A 21,129-nucleotide genomic window follows, 5' to 3' on the forward strand; every position below is an offset into this window, starting at 1 on the left:
AAGAGTAGTTGCTGCCTTGGCAGGAACTAATGGGGATCCATAATAAACCCCAGGAAGAGTATCTGCTGCCTTGGCAGGAACTAATGGGGATTCATAATAAACCCCAGGAAGAGAAGCTGCTGCCTTGGCAGGAACTAATGGGGATCCATAATAAACCCCAGGAAGAGTAGCTGCTGCCTTGGCAGGAACTAATGGGGACCCATAATAAACCCCAGGAAGAGTAGCTGCTGCCCTGTCAGGAACTAATGAGGAACCATAATAAACCCCAGGAAGAGTAGCTGCTACCCTGGCAGGAACTAATGGGGATACATAATAAACCCCAGGAAGAGTAGCTGCTGCCCTGGCAGGAACTAATGGGGATCCATAATAAGCCCCAGGAAGAGTAGCTGCTGCCCTGGCAGGAACTAATGGGGGTCCATAATAAGCCCCAGGAAGAGTAGCTGCTGCCCTGGCAGGAACTAATGGGGGTCCATAATAAACCCCAGGAAGAGTAGCTGCTGCCTTGGCAGGAACTAATGGGGGTCCATAATAAACCCCAGGAAGAGTAGCTGCTGCCCTGGCAGGAACTAATGGGATCTATAATAAACCCCAGGAAGAGTAGCTGCTGCCCTGGCAGGAACTAATGGGGGTCCATAATAAACCCCAGGAAGAGTAGCTGCTGCCCTGGCAGGAACTAATGGGATCTATAATAAACCCCAGGAAGAGTAGCTGCTGCCCTGGCAGGAACTAATGGGATCTATAATAAACCCCAGGAAGAGTAGCTGCTGCCTTGGCAGGACCTAATGGGGATCATATAAACCCCAGGAAGAGTAGCTGCTGCCTTGGCAGGAACTAATGGGGATCCACAATAAACCCCAGGAAGAGTAGCTGCTGCCTTGGCAGGAACTAATGGGGATCCATAATAAACCCCAGGAAGAGTAGCTGCTGCCTTGGCAGGACCTAATGAGGAACCATAATAAACCCCAGGAAGAGTAGCTGCTGCCTTGGCAGGAACTAATGGGGATCCATAATAAACCCCAGGAAGAGTAGTTGCTGCCTTGGCAGGAACTAATGGGGATCCATAATAAACCCCAGGAAGAGTAGCTGCTGCCTTGGCAGGAACTAATGGGGATCCATAATAAACCCCAGGAAGAGTAGCTGCTGCTTTGGCAGGACCTAATGGGGATCCATAATAAACCCCAGGAAGAGTAGCTGCTGCCTTGACAGGAACTAATGGGGATCCATAATAAATACAAATACTCACTGGTGAGATATGGGAGAAAGTGTGTGTGTGTGTCTCATACCAACAGTGTGTATGGGCTGTCTGTAGGGCAGCAGACCAAAGCTGTACTGGAACACTCCTCTCCCGGTGAACAGCGGCAGTGCCACTCCCATGAGCCTTTGCAGGTGGTCCTGTAGCCAGCGGAGCGGCGAGCCGGTGGGGTTGGTCATCTGGTCGAAGAGCTCATTCTCCCCAAAGGAGAACACAGGTACTAACTGAGCCCTATAGATACAGTACATTAACATAAAATCTAGCTTTATTTCTACAGTACATTTCAGGCATGGATTCAACGCAATGCGCTTCACAGGAAAAAACTAATAAAAAACATGCAATACTACACAACAAACGTTAAAAAATTAGGCTAAAAAACTAAAGAATAACAATGAAAGCTGAATGAATAAAAGCACCCTGAGGAAAATCAAAGCTAGAAAGGTTTTAAGAATGTCCCCAGTTAGGGCCCCTCAGGTTCTCTGGCAGGCTATTGGAGAGGATGGGGGCATAGTAGCTAAAGGCTGTCTCTCCATGCCTCTTGGTTCTAGGCTTTGGGATAGTTAAAAGGCCAGAGGACCTGAGGGACCTACTGGGTACATAACTTAAAGCATGTCTGGGAGTGCACAATCATGGATTGATTTAAAAACCAATGGAATAATCTTAAACTCACAGGCAGCCAGTGCAGAGCCTTTAAAATCAAATAAAATGTTTATTTGTCACCTGCGCCAAATATAGCATGTGTAGAACTTACTTACAAGCCCTTAACCGACCATGCAGGCGTGGAGGCTATATACAGGGTATTACGGTACAGAGTCAATGTGGAGGCTATATACAGGGTGTTACGGTACAGAGTCAATGTGGAGGCTATATACAGGGTATTACGGTACAGAGTCAATGTGGAGGCTATATACAGGGTATTACGGTACAGAGTCAATGTGGAGGCTATATACAGGGGGTACTGGTACAGAGTCAATGTGGAGGCTATATACAGGGGGTACTGGTACAGAGTCAATGTGGAGGCTATATACAGGGGGTACTGGTACAGAGTCAATGTGGAGGGTATATACAGGGGGTACCGGTACAGAGTCAACGTGGAGGCTATATACAGGGGGTACCGGTACAGAGTCAATGTCGAGGCTATATACAGGGGGTACCGGTACAGAGTCAATGTCGAGGCTATATACAGGGGGTACTGGTACAGAGTCAATGTGGAGGCTATATACAGGGGGTACTGGTACAGAGTCTATGTGGAGGCTATATACAGGGGGTACCGGTACAGAGTCAATGTGGAGGCTATATACAGGGGGTACTGGTACAGAGTCAATGTGGAGGCTATATACAGGGGGTACCGGTGCTGAGTCAATGTGGAGGCTATATACAGGGGGTACCGGTGCTGAGTCAATGTGGAGGCTATATACAGGGGGTACCGGTGCTGAGTCAATATGGAGGCTATATACAGGGGGTACCGGTGCTGAGTCAATGTGGAGGCTATATACAGGGGGTACCGGTGCTGAGTCAATGTGGAGGCTATATACAGGGGGTACCGGTGCTGAGTCAATGTGGAGGCTATATACAGGGGGTACCGGTGCTGAGTCAATGTGGAGGCTATATACAGGGGGTACCGGTGCTGAGTCAATGTGGAGGCTATATACAGGGGGTACCGGTACAGAGTCAATGTGGAGGCTATATACAGGGGGTACCGGTGCTGAGTCAATATGGAGGCTATATACAGGGGTACCGGTACAGAGTCAATGTGGAGGCTATATACAGGGGGTACCGGTGCTGAGTCAATATGGAGGCTATATAAAGGGGTACCAGTACAGAGTCAATGTGGAGGCTATATACAGGGGGTACCGGTGCTGAGTCAATATGGAGGCTATATACAGGGGTACCGGTACAGAGTCAATGTGGAGGCTATATACAGGGGGTACCGGTGCTGAGTCAATATGGAGGCTATATACAGGTGGTACCGGTGCTGAGTCAATATGGAGGCTATATACAGGGGGTACCGGTGCTGAGTCAATGTGGAGGCTATATACAGGGGGTACCGGTGCTGAGTCAATATGGAGGCTATATACAGGGGGTACCGGTGCTGAGTCAATGTGGAGGCTATATACAGGGGGTACCGGTGCTGAGTCAATGTGGAGGCTATATACAGGGGGTACCGGTACAGAGTCAATGTGGAGGCTATATACAGGGGGTACCGGTGCTGAGTCAATGTGGAGGCTATATACAGGGGGTACCGGTGCTGAGTCAATGTGGAGGCTATATACAGGGGGTACCGGTGCTGAGTCAATATGGAGGCTATATACAGGGGGTACCGGTACAGAGTCAATGTGGAGGCTATATACAGGGGGTACCGGTGCTGAGTCAATATGGAGGCTATATACAGGGGGTACCGGTGCTGAGTCAATGTGGAGGCTATATACAGGGGGTACCGGTGCTGAGTCAATGTGGAGGCTATATACAGGGGGTACCGGTGCTGAGTCAATATGGAGGCTATATACAGGGGGTACCGGTGCTGAGTCAATGTGGAGGCTATATACAGGGGGTACCGGTGCTGAGTCAATGTGGAGGCTATATACAGGGGTACCAGTGCTGAGTCAATGTGGAGGCTATATACAGGGGGTACCGGTGCTGAGTCAATGTGGAGGCTATATACAGGGGGTACCGGTGCTGAGTCAATGTGGAGGCTATATACAGGGGGTACCGGTACAGAGTCAATGTGGAGGCTATATACAGGGGGTACCGGTGCTGAGTCAATATGGAGGCTATATACAGGGGTACCGGTACAGAGTCAATGTGGAGGCTATATACAGGGGGTACCGGTGCTGAGTCAATATGGAGGCTATATAAAGGGGTACCAGTACAGAGTCAATGTGGAGGCTATATACAGGGGGTACCGGTGCTGAGTCAATATGGAGGCTATATACAGGGGTACCGGTACAGAGTCAATGTGGAGGCTATATACAGGGGGTACCGGTGCTGAGTCAATATGGAGGCTATATACAGGTGGTACCGGTGCTGAGTCAATATGGAGGCTATATACAGGGGGTACCGGTGCTGAGTCAATGTGGAGGCTATATACAGGGGGTACCGGTGCTGAGTCAATATGGAGGCTATATACAGGGGGTACCGGTGCTGAGTCAATATGGAGGCTATATACAGGGGGTACCGGTACAGAGTCAATGTGGAGGCTATATACAGGGGGTACCGGTGCTGAGTCAATATGGAGGCTATATACAGGGGGGTACCGGTGCTGAGTCAATGTGGAGGCTATATACAGGGGGTACCGGTGCTGAGTCAATGTGGAGGCTATATACAGGGGGTACCGGTGCTGAGTCAATGTGGAGGCTATATACCGGGGGTACCGGTGCTGAGTCAATGTGGAGGCTATATACAGGGGGTACCGGTGCTGAGTCAATGTGGAGGCTATATACAGGGGGTACCGGTACAGAGTCAATGTGGAGGCTATATACAGGGGGTACCGGTGCTGAGTCAATATGGAGGCTATATACAGGGGTACCGGTACAGAGTCAATGTGGAGGCTATATACAGGGGGTACCGGTGCTGAGTCAATATGGAGGCTATATACAGGGGTACCAGTACAGAGTCAATGTGGAGGCTATATACAGGGGGTACCGGTGCTGAGTCAATATGGAGGCTATATACAGGGGTACCGGTACAGAGTCAATGTGGAGGCTATATACAGGGGTACCGGTGCTGAGTCAATATGGAGGCTATATACAGGGGGTACTGGTGCTGAGTCAATATGGAGGCTATATACAGGGTGTACCGGTGCTGAGTCAATGTGGAGGCTATATACAGGGGGTACCGGTGCTGAGTCAATGTGGAGGCTATATACAGGGGGTACCGGTGCTGAGTCAATATGGAGGCTATATACAGGGGGTACCGGTACAGAGTCAATGTGGAGGCTATATACAGGGGGTACCGGTACAGAGTCAATGTGGAGGCTATATACAGGGGGTACCGGTACAGAGTCAATGTGGAGGCTATATACAGGGTGTTACGGTACAGAGTCAATGTGGAGGCTATATACAGGGGGTACCGGTACAGAGTCAATGTGGAGGCTATATACAGGGTGTACCGGTACAGAGTCAATGTGGAGGCTATATACAGGGGGTACCGGTGCTGAGTCAATGTGGAGTCTATATACAGGGGGTACCGGTACAGAGTCAATGTGGAGGCTATATACAGGGGTACCGGTACAGAGTCAATGTGGAGGCTATATACAGGGTGTTACGGTACAGAGTCAATGTGGAGGCTATATACAGGGGGTACCGGTACAGAGTCAATGTGGAGGCTATATACAGGGTGTACCGGTACAGAGTCAATGTGGAGGCTATATACAGGGTGTTACGGTACAGAGTCAATATGGAGGCTATATACAGGGGGTACCGGTACAAAGTCAATATGGAGGCTATATACAGGGGGTACCGGTGCTGAGTCAATGTGGAGGCTATATACAGGGGGTACCGGTGCTGAGTCAATATGGAGGCTATATACAGGGGGTACCGGTGCTGAGTCAATATGGAGGCTATATACAGGGGGTACCGGTGCTGAATCAATGTGGAGGCTATATACAGGGGGTACCGGTGCTGAGTCAATGTGGAGGCTATATACAGGGGGTACCGGTACAGAGTCAATGTGGAGGCTACATACAGGGGGTACCGGTACAGAGTCAATGTGGAGGCTATATACAGGGGGTACCGGTGCTGAGTCAATGTGGAGGCTATATACAGGGGGTACCGGTGCTGAGTCAATATCGAGGCTATATACAGGGGGTACCGGTACAGAGTCAATGTGGAGGCTATATACAGGGGGTACCGGTACAGAGTCAATGTGAGGCTATATACAGGGGGTACCGGTGCTGAGTCAATGTGGAGGCTATATACAGGGGGTACCGGTGCTGAGTCAATATCGAGGCTATATACAGGGGGTACCGGTACAGAGTCAATGTGGAGGCTATATACAGGGGGTACCGGTACAGAGTCAATGTGGAGGCTATATACAGGGTGTTACGGTACAGAGTCAATGTGGAGGCTATATACAGGGTGTACCGGTACAGAGTCAATGTGGAGGCTATATACAGGGTGTTACGGTACAGAGTCAATATGGAGGCTATATACAGGGGGTACCGGTACAGAGTCAATATGGAGGCTATATACAGGGGGTACCGGTGCTGAGTCAATATGGAGGCTATATACAGGGGGTACCGGTGCTGAGTCAATGTGGAGGATATATACAGGGGGTACCGGTGCTGAGTCAATATGGAGGCTATATACAGGGGGTACCGGTGCTGAGTCAATATGGAGGCTATATACAGGGGGTACCGGTGCTGAGTCAATATGGAGGCTATATACAGGGGGTACCGGTGCTGAGTCAATGTGGAGGCTATATACAGGGGGTACCGGTGCTGAGTCAATGTGGAGGCTATATACAGGGGGTACCGGTACAGAGTCAATGTGGAGGATATATACAGGGGGTACCGGTGCTGAGTCAATATGGAGGCTATATACAGGGGGTACCGGTGCTGAGTCAATATGGAGGCTATATACAGGGGGTACCGGTGCTGAGTCAATATGGAGGCTATATACAGGGGGTACCGGTGCTGAGTCAATGTGGAGGCTATATACAGGGGGTACCGGTGCTGAGTCAATGTGGAGGCTATATACAGGGGGTACCGGTACAGAGTCAATGTGGAGGCTATATACAGGGGGTACCGGTACAGAGTCAATGTGGAGGCTATATACAGGGGGTACCGGTGCTGAGTCAATGTGGAGGCTATATACAGGGGGTACCGGTGCTGAGTCAATATCGAGGCTATATACAGGGGGTACCGGTACAGAGTCAATGTGGAGGCTATATACAGGGTGTTACGGTACAGAGTCAATGTGGAGGCTTTATACAGGGTGTTACGGTACAGAGTCAATGTGGAGGCTATATACAGGGGGTACCGGTACAGAGTCAATGTGGAGGCTATATACAGGGGGTACCGGTACAGAGTCAATGTGGAGGCTATATACAGGGTGTTACGGTACAGAGTCAATGTGGAGGCTATATACAGGGTGTTACGGTACAGAGTCAATGTGGAGGCTATATACAGGGTGTTACGGTACAGAGTCAATGTGGAGGCTATATACAGGGGGTACCGGTACAGAGTCAATGTGGAGGCTATATACAGGGGGTACCGGTACAGAGTCAATGTGGAGGCTATATACAGGGGGTACCGGTACAGAGTCAATGTGGAGGCTATATACAGGGGGTACCGGTGCTGAGTCAATATCGAGGCTATATACAGGGGGTACCGGTGCTGAGTCAATATCGAGGCTATATACAGGGGGTACCGGTGCTTAGTCAATATCGAGGCTATATACAGGGGGTACCGGTGCTGAGTCAATATCGAGGCTATATACAGGGGGTACCGGTGCTGAGTCAATGTGGAGGCTATATACAGGGGGTACCGGTGCTGAGTCAATATCGAGGCTATATACAGGGGGTACCGGTGCTGAGTCAATGTGGAGGCTATATACAGGGGGTACCGGTGCTGAGTCAATGTGGAGGCTATATACAGGGGGTACGGTGCTGAGTCAATATCGAGGCTATATACAGGGGGTACAGGTGCTGAGTCAATGTGGAGGCTATATACAGGGGGTACCGGTGCTGAGTCAATGTGGAGGCTATATACAGGGGGTACCGGTGCTGAGTCAATGTGGAGGCTATATACAGGGGGTACCGGTGCTGAGTCAATATCGAGGCTATATACAGGGGGTACCGGTGCTGAGTCAATGTGGAGGCTATATACAGGGGGTACCGGTGCTGAGTCAATATCGAGGCTATATACAGGGGGTACCGGTGCTGAGTCAATATTGAGGCTATATACAGGGGGTACCGGTGCTGAGTCAATGTGGAGGCTATATACAGGGGGTACCGGTGCTGAGTCAATATCGAGGCTATATACAGGGGGTACCGGTGCTGAGTCAATGTGGAGGCTATATACAGGGGGTACCGGTGCTGAGTCAATGTGGAGGCTATATACAGGGGGTACCGGTGCTGAGTCAATATCGAGGCTATATACAGGGGGTACAGGTGCTGAGTCAATGTGGAGGCTATATACAGGGGGTACCGGTGCTGAGTCAATATCGAGGCTATATACAGGGGGTACCGGTGCTGAGTCAATGTGGAGGCTATATACAGGGGGTACCGGTGCTGAGTCAATGTGGAGGCTATATACAGGGGGTACCGGTGCTGAGTCAATATCGAGGCTATATACAGGGGGTACCGGTGCTGAGTCAATATCGAGGCTATATACAGGGGGTACCGGTGCTGAGTCAATATCGAGGCTATATACAGGGGGTACCGGTGCTGAGTCAATATCGAGGCTATATACAGGGTGTTACGGTACAGAGTCAGTGTGGAGGCTATATACAGGGGGTACCGGTGCTGAGTCAATATCGAGGCTATATACAGGGGGTACCGGTACAGAGTCAATGTGGAGGCTATATACAGGGGGTACCGGTGCTGAGTCAATATCGAGGCTATATACAGGGGGTACCGGTGCTGAGTCAATATCGAGGCTATATACAGGGGGTACCGGTGCTGAGTCAATATCGAGGCTATATACAGGGGGTACCGGTGCTGAGTCAATATCGAGGCTATATACAGGGGGTACCGGTGCTGAGTCAATGTGGAGGCTATATACAGGGGGTACCGGTGCTGAGTCAATATCGAGGCTATATACAGGGGGTACCGGTGCGGAGTCAATATGGAGGCTATATACAGGGGGTACTGGTGCTGAGTCAATATGGAGGCTATATACAGGGTGTACCGGTGCTGAGTCAATGTGGAGGCTATATACAGGGGGTACCGGTGCTGAGTCAATGTGGAGGCTATATACAGGGGGTACCGGTGCTGAGTCAATATGGAGGCTATATACAGGGGGTACCGGTACAGAGTCAATGTGGAGGCTATATACAGGGGGTACCGGTACAGAGTCAATGTGGAGGCTATATACAGGGGGTACCGGTACAGAGTCAATGTGGAGGCTATATACAGGGTGTTACGGTACAGAGTCAATGTGGAGGCTATATACAGGGGGTACCGGTACAGAGTCAATGTGGAGGCTATATACAGGGTGTACCGGTACAGAGTCAATGTGGAGGCTATATACAGGGGGTACCGGTGCTGAGTCAATGTGGAGTCTATATACAGGGGGTACCGGTACAGAGTCAATGTGGAGGCTATATACAGGGGGTACCGGTACAGAGTCAATGTGGAGGCTATATACAGGGTGTTACGGTACAGAGTCAATGTGGAGGCTATATACAGGGGGTACCGGTACAGAGTCAATGTGGAGGCTATATACAGGGTGTACCGGTACAGAGTCAATGTGGAGGCTATATACAGGGTGTTACGGTACAGAGTCAATATGGAGGCTATATACAGGGGGTACCGGTACAAAGTCAATATGGAGGCTATATACAGGGGGTACCGGTGCTGAGTCAATGTGGAGGCTATATACAGGGGGTACCGGTGCTGAGTCAATATGGAGGCTATATACAGGGGGTACCGGTGCTGAGTCAATATGGAGGCTATATACAGGGGGTACCGGTGCTGAATCAATGTGGAGGCTATATACAGGGGGTACCGGTGCTGAGTCAATGTGGAGGCTATATACAGGGGGTACCGGTACAGAGTCAATGTGGAGGCTACATACAGGGGGTACCGGTACAGAGTCAATGTGGAGGCTATATACAGGGGGTACCGGTGCTGAGTCAATGTGGAGGCTATATACAGGGGGTACCGGTGCTGAGTCAATATCGAGGCTATATACAGGGGGTACCGGTACAGAGTCAATGTGGAGGCTATATACAGGGGGTACCGGTACAGAGTCAATGTGGAGGCTATATACAGGGGGTACCGGTGCTGAGTCAATGTGGAGGCTATATACAGGGGGTACCGGTGCTGAGTCAATATCGAGGCTATATACAGGGGGTACCGGTACAGAGTCAATGTGGAGGCTATATACAGGGGGTACCGGTACAGAGTCAATGTGGAGGCTATATACAGGGTGTTACGGTACAGAGTCAATGTGGAGGCTATATACAGGGTGTACCGGTACAGAGTCAATGTGGAGGCTATATACAGGGTGTTACGGTACAGAGTCAATATGGAGGCTATATACAGGGGGTACCGGTACAGAGTCAATATGGAGGCTATATACAGGGGGTACCGGTGCTGAGTCAATATGGAGGCTATATACAGGGGGTACCGGTGCTGAGTCAATGTGGAGGATATATACAGGGGGTACCGGTGCTGAGTCAATATGGAGGCTATATACAGGGGGTACCGGTGCTGAGTCAATATGGAGGCTATATACAGGGGGTACCGGTGCTGAGTCAATATGGAGGCTATATACAGGGGGTACCGGTGCTGAGTCAATGTGGAGGCTATATACAGGGGGTACCGGTGCTGAGTCAATGTGGAGGCTATATACAGGGGGTACCGGTACAGAGTCAATGTGGAGGATATATACAGGGGGTACCGGTGCTGAGTCAATATGGAGGCTATATACAGGGGGTACCGGTGCTGAGTCAATATGGAGGCTATATACAGGGGGTACCGGTGCTGAGTCAATATGGAGGCTATATACAGGGGGTACCGGTGCTGAGTCAATGTGGAGGCTATATACAGGGGGTACCGGTGCTGAGTCAATGTGGAGGCTATATACAGGGGGTACCGGTACAGAGTCAATGTGGAGGCTATATACAGGGGGTACCGGTACAGAGTCAATGTGGAGGCTATATACAGGGGGTACCGGTGCTGAGTCAATGTGGAGGCTATATACAGGGGGTACCGGTGCTGAGTCAATATCGAGGCTATATACAGGGGGTACCGGTACAGAGTCAATGTGGAGGCTATATACAGGGTGTTACGGTACAGAGTCAATGTGGAGGCTTTATACAGGGTGTTACGGTACAGAGTCAATGTGGAGGCTATATACAGGGGGTACCGGTACAGAGTCAATGTGGAGGCTATATACAGGGGGTACCGGTACAGAGTCAATGTGGAGGCTATATACAGGGTGTTACGGTACAGAGTCAATGTGGAGGCTATATACAGGGTGTTACGGTACAGAGTCAATGTGGAGGCTATATACAGGGTGTTACGGTACAGAGTCAATGTGGAGGCTATATACAGGGGGTACCGGTACAGAGTCAATGTGGAGGCTATATACAGGGGGTACCGGTACAGAGTCAATGTGGAGGCTATATACAGGGGGTACCGGTACAGAGTCAATGTGGAGGCTATATACAGGGGGTACCGGTGCTGAGTCAATATCGAGGCTATATACAGGGGGTACCGGTGCTGAGTCAATATCGAGGCTATATACAGGGGGTACCGGTGCTTAGTCAATATCGAGGCTATATACAGGGGGTACCGGTGCTGAGTCAATATCGAGGCTATATACAGGGGGTACCGGTGCTGAGTCAATGTGGAGGCTATATACAGGGGGTACCGGTGCTGAGTCAATATCGAGGCTATATACAGGGGGTACCGGTGCTGAGTCAATGTGGAGGCTATATACAGGGGGTACCGGTGCTGAGTCAATGTGGAGGCTATATACAGGGGGTACCGGTGCTGAGTCAATATCGAGGCTATATACAGGGGGTACAGGTGCTGAGTCAATGTGGAGGCTATATACAGGGGGTACCGGTGCTGAGTCAATGTGGAGGCTATATACAGGGGGTACCGGTGCTGAGTCAATGTGGAGGCTATATACAGGGGGTACCGGTGCTGAGTCAATATCGAGGCTATATACAGGGGGTACCGGTGCTGAGTCAATGTGGAGGCTATATACAGGGGGTACCGGTGCTGAGTCAATATCGAGGCTATATACAGGGGGTACCGGTGCTGAGTCAATATTGAGGCTATATACAGGGGGTACCGGTGCTGAGTCAATGTGGAGGCTATATACAGGGGGTACCGGTGCTGAGTCAATATCGAGGCTATATACAGGGGGTACCGGTGCTGAGTCAATGTGGAGGCTATATACAGGGGGTACCGGTGCTGAGTCAATGTGGAGGCTATATACAGGGGGTACCGGTGCTGAGTCAATATCGAGGCTATATACAGGGGGTACAGGTGCTGAGTCAATGTGGAGGCTATATACAGGGGGTACCGGTGCTGAGTCAATATCGAGGCTATATACAGGGGGTACCGGTGCTGAGTCAATGTGGAGGCTATATACAGGGGGTACCGGTGCTGAGTCAATGTGGAGGCTATATACAGGGGGTACCGGTGCTGAGTCAATATCGAGGCTATATACAGGGGGTACCGGTGCTGAGTCAATATCGAGGCTATATACAGGGGTACCGGTGCTGAGTCAATATCGAGGCTATATACAGGGGGTACCGGTGCTGAGTCAATATCGAGGCTATATACAGGGTGTTACGGTACAGAGTCAGTGTGGAGGCTATATACAGGGGGTACCGGTGCTGAGTCAATATCGAGGCTATATACAGGGGGTACCGGTACAGAGTCAATGTGGAGGCTATATACAGGGGGTACCGGTGCTGAGTCAATATCGAGGCTATATACAGGGGGTACCGGTGCTGAGTCAATATCGAGGCTATATACAGGGGGTACCGGTGCTGAGTCAATATCGAGGCTATATACAGGGGTACCGGTGCTGAGTCAATATCGAGGCTATATACAGGGGGTACCGGTGCTGAGTCAATGTGGAGGCTATATACAGGGGGTACCGGTGCTGAGTCAATATCGAGGCTATATACAGGGGGTACCGGTGCGGAGTCAATATCGAGGCTATATACAGGGGGTACCGGTGCTGAGTCAATATCGAGGCTATATACAGGGGGTACCGGTGCTGAGTCAATATCGAGGCTATATACAGGGGGTACCGGTGCTGAGTCAATATCGAGGCTATATACAGGGGGTACCGGTGCTGAGTCAATATCGAGGCTATATACAGGGGGTACCGGTGCTGAGTCAATATCGAGGCTATATACAGGGGGTACCGGTGCTGAGTCAATGTGGAGGCTATATACAGGGGGTACCGGTGCTGAGTCAATGTGGAGGCTATATACAGGGGGTACCGGTGCTGAGTCAATATCGAGGCTATATACAGGGGGTACCGGTGCTGAGTCAATGTGGAGGCTATATACAGGGGGTACCGGTGCTGAGTCAATGTGGAGGCTATATACAGGGGGTACCGGTGCTGAGTCAATGTGGAGGCTATATACAGGGGGTACAGGTGCTGAGTCAATATCGAGGCTATTTACAGGGGGTACCGGTGCTGAGTCAATGTGGAGGCTATATACAGGGGGTACCGGTGCTGAGTCAATGTGGAGGCTATATACAGGGGGTACCGGTGCTGAGTCAATATCGAGGCTATATACAGGGGGTACCGGTGCTGAGTCAATATCGAGGCTATATACAGGGGGTACCGGTGCTGAGTCAATATCGAGGCTATATACAGGGGGTACCGGTGCTGAGTTAATATCGAGGCTATATACAGGGGGTACCGGTGCTGAGTCAATATCGAGGCTATATACAGGGGGTACCGGTGCTGAGTCAATATCGAGGCTATATACAGGGGGTACCGGTGCTGAGTCAATATCGAGGCTATATACAGGGTGTTACGGTACAGAGTCAATGTGGAGGCTATATACAGGGGGTACCGGTGCTGAGTCAATGTGCCAGGATACATGTTAGTCGACGTAATTATTAAGGTAATATGTACATGTAGGTAGGGGTAAAGTGACCATGCATAGATAGACTGCTGCTACTCGCTGCGTATTATGTAAATAGTCCAGGTGGCCATTTGATTAATTGTTCAGCAGCAGTCTTATGAGGTAGAAGCTATTTGGACCTAGACTTGGTGCTCTGGAACCGCGCGATAGCAGATAGTCTATGACTTGAGTGGCTAATATAGAGGTCCTGGATGGCAGGAGGCTTGGTGGATGTATTATCTTGGCAGTGATGTACTGGGTCGTACGCACTACCCTCTGTAGTGCTATAAGGTCGGATGCCGAGCAGTTGCCATACCAGGCGGTGATGCAAACCACACTGCCAGGTCTCTGACCTCCTCCCTATAGGCTGTCTCATCGTTGTCGTGATCAGGCCTACAGCCGTTGTGTCGTCAACAAACTTGATGAGGGTGTTGGATTTGTGTTTGGCTACGCAATTGTGGGTGAACAGGGAGTACAGGAGGGGACTAAGCACACACCCTTGAAGGGCACCAGGGGTTGAGGATCAGCGTGGCAGATGTGTTGTTGCCTACCCTTACCACCTGGGTGTGGCCCGTCAAGAAGTCCAAGATCCAGGTGAAGGTGTTTAGTCCCAGGGTCCTTAGCTTGGTGATGAGCTTTGTGAGCACTATGCTATTTTTATTTAACTAGAAAAGTCAGTTAAGAACAAATTCTTATATACAATGACGGCCTACCCCGGCCAAACCCGAACGACGCTGGTTCAATTGTGCGCCGCCCTATGGGACTCCCAATCACGACCGGTTGTGATACAGCCTGAAATTGAACCAGGGTCTGTAGTGACGCCTCTAGCACTGAGAGGCAGTGCCTTTGGACGCTGCGCCACCCAAATGAACAGTATTCTCACACATGTGTTCCTTTTGTCTGCGAGTTGAGTTGGCTGCTTTTCCTTCACTCTGCAGTCCAACTCATCAAACCGTCTCAACTGGGTTGAGGTCGGGTGATTGTGGAGGCAAGGTCATCTGATGCAGCACTCCATCACTCTTCTTATTGGTCAATTAGCCCTTACACAGCCTTGAGGTGTGTTGGGTCATTGTCCTGTTGAAAAATAAATGATAGTCCCACAAAGCTCAAACCAGATGGGATGGCGTGTCGCTGCAGAATGCTGTGGTAGCCATGCTGGTTAATTGTGCTGTGAATTCTAAATAAATCACCAACGGTGTCACAAGCAAAGCACCCTCACAACTCCTCCTCCATGCTTCACGGTGGGAAGCACACATGCAGAGATCACCTACTCTGCGTCTCAAAAAGACGTGGCGGTTTGGAACCAAAAATCTCAAATTTGGACTCAGACCAAAAGGACAGATTTCCACCGATCTAATTTCCATTGCTTGTGTTTCTTGGCCCAAACAGGACTCTTCTTCTTACTGGTGTCCTTTAGTAGTGGTTTATTTGCAGCAATTCGACTATGAAGGCCTGATTCACTCAATCTCCTATGAAGAGTTGATGTTGAGATGTGTCTGTTACATGAACTCTGTGAAGCATTTAGTTGGGCAATCTGAGGTGTAGTTAAATCAGTTAAATCTAATGAATTTATCCTCTGCAGCAGAGGTAACTCTGGGCCTTCCTGCAGCAGAGGTAACTCTGGGTCTTCCTGCAGCAGAGGTAACTCTGGGTCTTCCTGCAGCAGAGGTAACTCTGGGTCTTCCTTTCCTGTGGCGGTCCTCATGAGAGCCAGTTTCATCATAGCGCTTGATGGTTTTTACGACTGCACTCAAAGAAATGTTCCACATTGACTGACCTTCATATCTCAATGTCATAATGGACTGTCATTTCTCTTTGCTTATTAGAGCTTTTTTGCCATAATATGGACTTGGTCTTTAAAGCAAATAGGGATATCTTCTGTTTACTAACCCTACCCTGTCACAACACAACTGATTGGTCAAACGCATTAAGGTGGCTACATTGAAGAATCTCAAATATATAATATATTTTGATTTGTTGAACACTTTTTTGGTTACTACATGATTCCATATGTGTTATTTCATATTTTTGATGTCTTCACTATTATTCTACAATGTAGAAAATAGTAAAAATAAAGAAAAACCCTCGAATGAGTAGTTGTGTCCAGACATTTGACAGGTATTGTATTTCAGTCTGTACTAGCAAAACAGTCCTGTAGTTTAGCATCCATGTCATCTGACCACTTCCGTATTGAGTGAGTCACTGGTACTTCCTGCTTTAGTTTTTGCTTGTAAGCAGGAATCAGGAGGATAACATTATGGTCAAATTTGCCAAATGGAGGGTGAGGGAGAGCTTTGTGAAGTAAAGGTGGTTTAAAGTTTTTTTTTTGTCTGGTTGCACATGTTACACGCTGGTAGAAAGGTAAAACTGATTTAAATTTGCATCCCTAGGAGCGCCAATTCTGAATTAGTTTTTTCTTGTTTGCTTACGTTGAGTGCAGTTTTAGTGCCAGAAACAGTTTGTGGTGGTAAATAGATGTCTACAAAAAATATAGATTAAAACTCTTGGTAGATAAAAAATATATATATATATATTTCACCTTTATTTATTTAACCAGGTAGGCTACTTGATAACCAGTTCTCATTTGCAACTGCAACCTGGCCAAGATAAAGCCAAGCAGTTCGACACATACAACAACACAGAGTTAAACATGGAATAAACAAACATAGGGTAAATAATACAATAGAAAAAGTCTACATACAGTGTGTGAAAATTAGGTAAGATTAGGGAGGTAAGGCAATAAATAGGCCATGGTGGCAAAGTAATTACAATATAGCAATTAAACACTGGAATGGTAGATGTGCAGAAGATGAATGTGCAGGTAGAGATACTGGGGTGCGGAGGAGAAAGATAAATAAATACAATATGGGGATGAGGTAGTTGGGATGGGCTATTTACAGATGGGCTATGTACACGTGCAGGGATCAGTGAGCTGCTCTGACAGCTGGTGCTTAAAGCTAGTGAGGGAGATATGAGTCTCCAGCTTCACTGATTTTTGCAGTTTGTTCCAGTCATTGGCAGCAGAGAACGAAAGGACGGCCAAAGGAGGAATTGGCTTTGGGGGTGACCAGTGAGATATACCTGCTAGAGCGGGTGCTATGGGTGAGTGCTGCTATGGTGACCAGTGAGCTGAGACAATGCAGGGCTTTACCTAGCAAAGACTTGTAGATGACATGGAGCCAGTGGGTTTAGAGACGAGTATGAAGCGAGGGCCAGTCAACGAGAGCATACAGGTCGCAGTGGTGGGTAGTGTATGGGGCTTTGATGACAAAATTGATGGCACTATGATAGACTGCATCCAATATGTTTAGTAGAGTGTTGGAGGCTATTTTGTAAATGACATCGCCGAAGTCAAGGATCAGTAGGATGGTCAGTTTTACAAGGGTATGTTTGGCAGCATGAGTTAAGGATGCTTTGTTGCGAAATAGAAAGCCAATTCCAGATTTAATTTTGGATTGGAGATGTTTGATGTGAGTCTGGAAGGAGAGATTACAGTCTAACCAGACACCTAGGTATTTGTAGTTGTCCACATATTCTAAGATGATGGGCGGGCAGGTGCAGGCAGCGATCGGTTGAACAGCATGCATTTAGTTTTACTTGCATTTAAGAGCAGTTGGAGGTCATGGAAGGAGAGTTGTATGGCATTGAAGTTCGTCTGGAGGTTAGTTAACACATTGTCCAAAGAAGGGACAGAAGTATACAGAATGGTGTCATCTGCGTAGAGGTGGATCAGAGAATCACAAGCAGCAAGAGCGACATCATTGATGTATACAGAGAAGAGAGTCGGCCCGAGAATTGAACCCTGTGGCACCCCCATAGAGAATGCCAGAGGTCCGGACAACAGGCCCTCCGATTTGACACACTGAACTCTATCAGAGAAGTAAGTAGCTGGTGAATCAGGCAAGGCAGTCATTTGAGAAACCAATTCTGTTGAGTCTGCCGATAAGAATGTGGTGGTTGACAGAGTCGAAAGCCTTGGTCAGGTCGATGAATACGGCTGCACAGTAATGTCTCTTATCGATGGTGGTTATGATATAAGCACGGCTGAGGTGCACCCATGACCAGTTCGGAAACCAGATTGCATATCGGAGAAGGTACGGTGGGATTCGAAATGGTCGGTGATCTGTTTGTTATTTTGGCATTCAAATCAAATCAAATCAAATTTTATTTGTCACATACACATGGTTAGCAGATGTTAATGCGAGTGTAGCGAAATGCTTGTGCTTCTAGTTCCGACAATGCAGTAATAACCAACAAGTAATCTAACTAACAATTCCAAAACTACTGTCTTATACACAGTGTAAGGGGATAAAGAATATGTACATAAGGATATATGAATGAGTGATGGTACAGAGGAGCATAGGCAAGATACAGTAGATGGTATCGAGTACAGTATATACAAATGAGATGAGTATGTAAACAAAGTGGCATAGTTAAAGTGGCTAGTGATACATGTATTACATAAGGATGCAGTCGATGATATAGAGTACAGTATCTATGTATGCATATGAGATGAATAATGTAGGGTAAGTAACATTATATAAGGTAGGATTGTTTAAAGTGGCTAGTGATATATTTACATCATTTCCCATCAATTCCCATGATTAAAGTGGCTGGAGTAGAGTCAGTGGCATTGACAGTGTGTTGGCAGTAGCCACTCAATGTTAGTGGTGGCTGTTTAACAGTCTGATGGCCTTGAGATAGAAGCTGTTTTTCAGTCTCTCGGTCCCAGCTTTGATGCACCTGTACTGACCTCGCCTTCTGGATGACAGCGGGGTGAACAGGCAGTGGCTCGGGTGGTTGATGTCCTTGATGATCTTTATGGCCTTCCTGTAGCATCGGGTGGTGTAGGTGTCCTGGAGGGCAGGTAGTTTGCCCCCGGTGATGCGTTGTGCAGACCTCACTACCCTCTGGAGAGCCTTACGGTTGAGGGCGGTGCAGTTGCCATACCAGGCGGTGATACAGCCCGCCAGGATGCTCTCGATTGTGCATCTGTAGAAGTTTGTGAGTGCTTTTGGTGACAAGCCGAATTTCTTCAGCCTCCTGAGGTTGTTTCCTGAAGTCCACAATCATCTCCTTAGTTTTGTTGACGTTGAGTGTGAGGTTATTTTCCTGACACCACACTCCGAGGGCCCTCACCTCCTCCCTGTAGGCCGTCTCGTCGTTGTTGGTAATCAAGCCTACCACTGTTGTGTCGTCCGCAAACTTGATGATTGAGTTGGAGGCGTGCGTGGCCACGCAGTCGTGGGTGAACAGGGAGTACAGGAGAGGGCTCAGAACGCACCCTTGTGGGGCCCCAGTGTTGAGGATCAGCGGGGAGGAGATGTTGTTGCCTACCTTCACCACTTGGGGGCGGCCCGTCAGGAAGTCCAGTACCCAGTTGCACAGGGCGGGGTCGAGACCCAGGGTCTCGAGCTTGATGACGAGCTTGGAGGGTACTATGGTGTTGAATGCCGAGCTGTAGTCGATGAACAGCATTCTCACATAGGTATTCCTCTTGTCCAGATGGGTTAGGGCAGTGTGCAGTGTGGTTGAGATTGCATCGTCTGTGGACCTATTTGGGCGGTAAGCAAATTGGAGTGGGTCAAGGGTGTCAGGTAGGGTGGAGGTGATATGGTCCTTGACTAGTCTCTCAAAGCACTTCATGATGACGGATGTGAGTGCTACGGGGCGGTAGTCGTTTAGCTCAGTTACCTTAGCTTTCTTGGGAACAGGAACAATGGTGGCCCTCTTGAAGCAAGTGGGAACAGCAGACTGGTATAGGGATTGGTTGAATATGTCCGTAAACACACCGGCCAGCTGGTCTGCGCATGCTCTGAGGGCGCGGCTGGGGATGCCATCTGGGCCTGCAGCCTTGCGAGGGTTAACACGTTTAAATGTCTTACTCACTTCGGCTGCAGTGAAGGAGAGACCGCATGTTTTCGTTGCAGGCTGTGTCAGTGGCACTGTATTGTCCTCAAAGCGGGCAAAAAAGTTGTTTAGTCTGCCTGGGAGCAAGACATCCTGGTCCGTGACTGGGCTGGGTTTCTTCCTGTAGTCCGTGATTGACTGTAGACCCTGCCACATGCCTCTTGTGTCTGAGCCGTTGAATTGAGATTCTACTTTGTCTCTGTACTGGCGCTTAGCTTGTTTGATAGCCTTGCGGAGGGAATAGCTGCGCTGTTTGTATTCAGTCATGTTACCAGACACCTTGCCCTGATTAAAAGCAGTGGTTCGCGCCTTCAGTTCCACACGAATGCTGCCATCAGCTTGGTCAGCTTGGTCGGACCAGCGTTGGACAGATCTCAGCGTGGGAGCTTCTTGTTTTAGTTTCTGTCTGTAGGCAGGGATCAACAAAATGGAGTCGTGGTCAGCTTTTCCGAAAGGGGGGCGGGGCAGGGCCTTATATGCGTCGCGGAAGTTAGAGTAGCAATGATCCAGGGTCTTTCCACCCCTGGTTGCGCAATCGATATGCTGATAAAATTTAGGGAGTCTTGTTTTCAGATTAGCCTTGTTAAAATCCCCAGCTACAATGAATGCAGCCTCCGGATAAATCGTTTCCAGTTTGCAGAGAGTTAAATAAAGTTCGTTCAGAGCCATCGATGTGTCTGCTTGGGGGGGGATATATACGGCTGTGATTATAATCGAAGAGAATTCTCTTGGTAGATAATGCGGTCTACATTTGATTGTGAGGAATTCTAAATCAGGTGAACAGAAGGATTTGAGTTCCTGTATGTTTCTTTCATCACACCATGTCACGTTGGCCATAAGGCATACGCCCCCGCCCCTCTTCTTACCAGAAAGATGTTCGTTTCTGTCCGCGCGATGCGTGGAGAAACCCGCTGGCTGCACCGCTTCGGATTGCGTCTCTCCAGTGAGCCACGTTTCCGTGAAACAGAGAACGTTACAGTCTCTGATGTCCCTCTGGAATGCTACCCTTGCTCGGATTTCATCAACCTTGTTGTCAAGAGACTGGACATTGGCAAGAAGAATGCTAGGGAGTGGTGCACGATGTGCCCGTCTCCGGAGTCTGACCAGAAGACCGCTTCGTTTCCCTCTTTTTCTGAGTCGTTTTTTTGGGTCGCTGCATGGGAACCATCCCGTGGCGCTGGTTGTAAGGCAGAA

At 49.1% G+C, this 21,129-nt stretch overlaps 1 protein-coding gene across 3 annotated transcripts in view; it reads right to left on the bottom strand.

Annotated features, from left to right (window-relative positions):
• Positions 1–21,129, bottom strand: part of LOC116375327 (2-acylglycerol O-acyltransferase 2-A) — a 63,054-nt gene that overhangs the window by 12,440 nt on the left and 29,485 nt on the right. For all 3 annotated transcript variants that reach the window (XM_031832713.1, XM_031832711.1, XM_031832712.1), the window contains exon 5: positions 1,284–1,483. In XM_031832713.1, coding sequence (XP_031688573.1) covers positions 1,284–1,483 — 200 coding nt within the window. The remainder of the gene's footprint in view (positions 1–1,283; positions 1,484–21,129) is intronic.

This window comes from Oncorhynchus kisutch, linkage group LG9, assembly GCF_002021735.2.
Source record: "Oncorhynchus kisutch isolate 150728-3 linkage group LG9, Okis_V2, whole genome shotgun sequence".
Taxonomy (NCBI): Eukaryota; Metazoa; Chordata; class Actinopteri; order Salmoniformes; family Salmonidae; genus Oncorhynchus; species Oncorhynchus kisutch.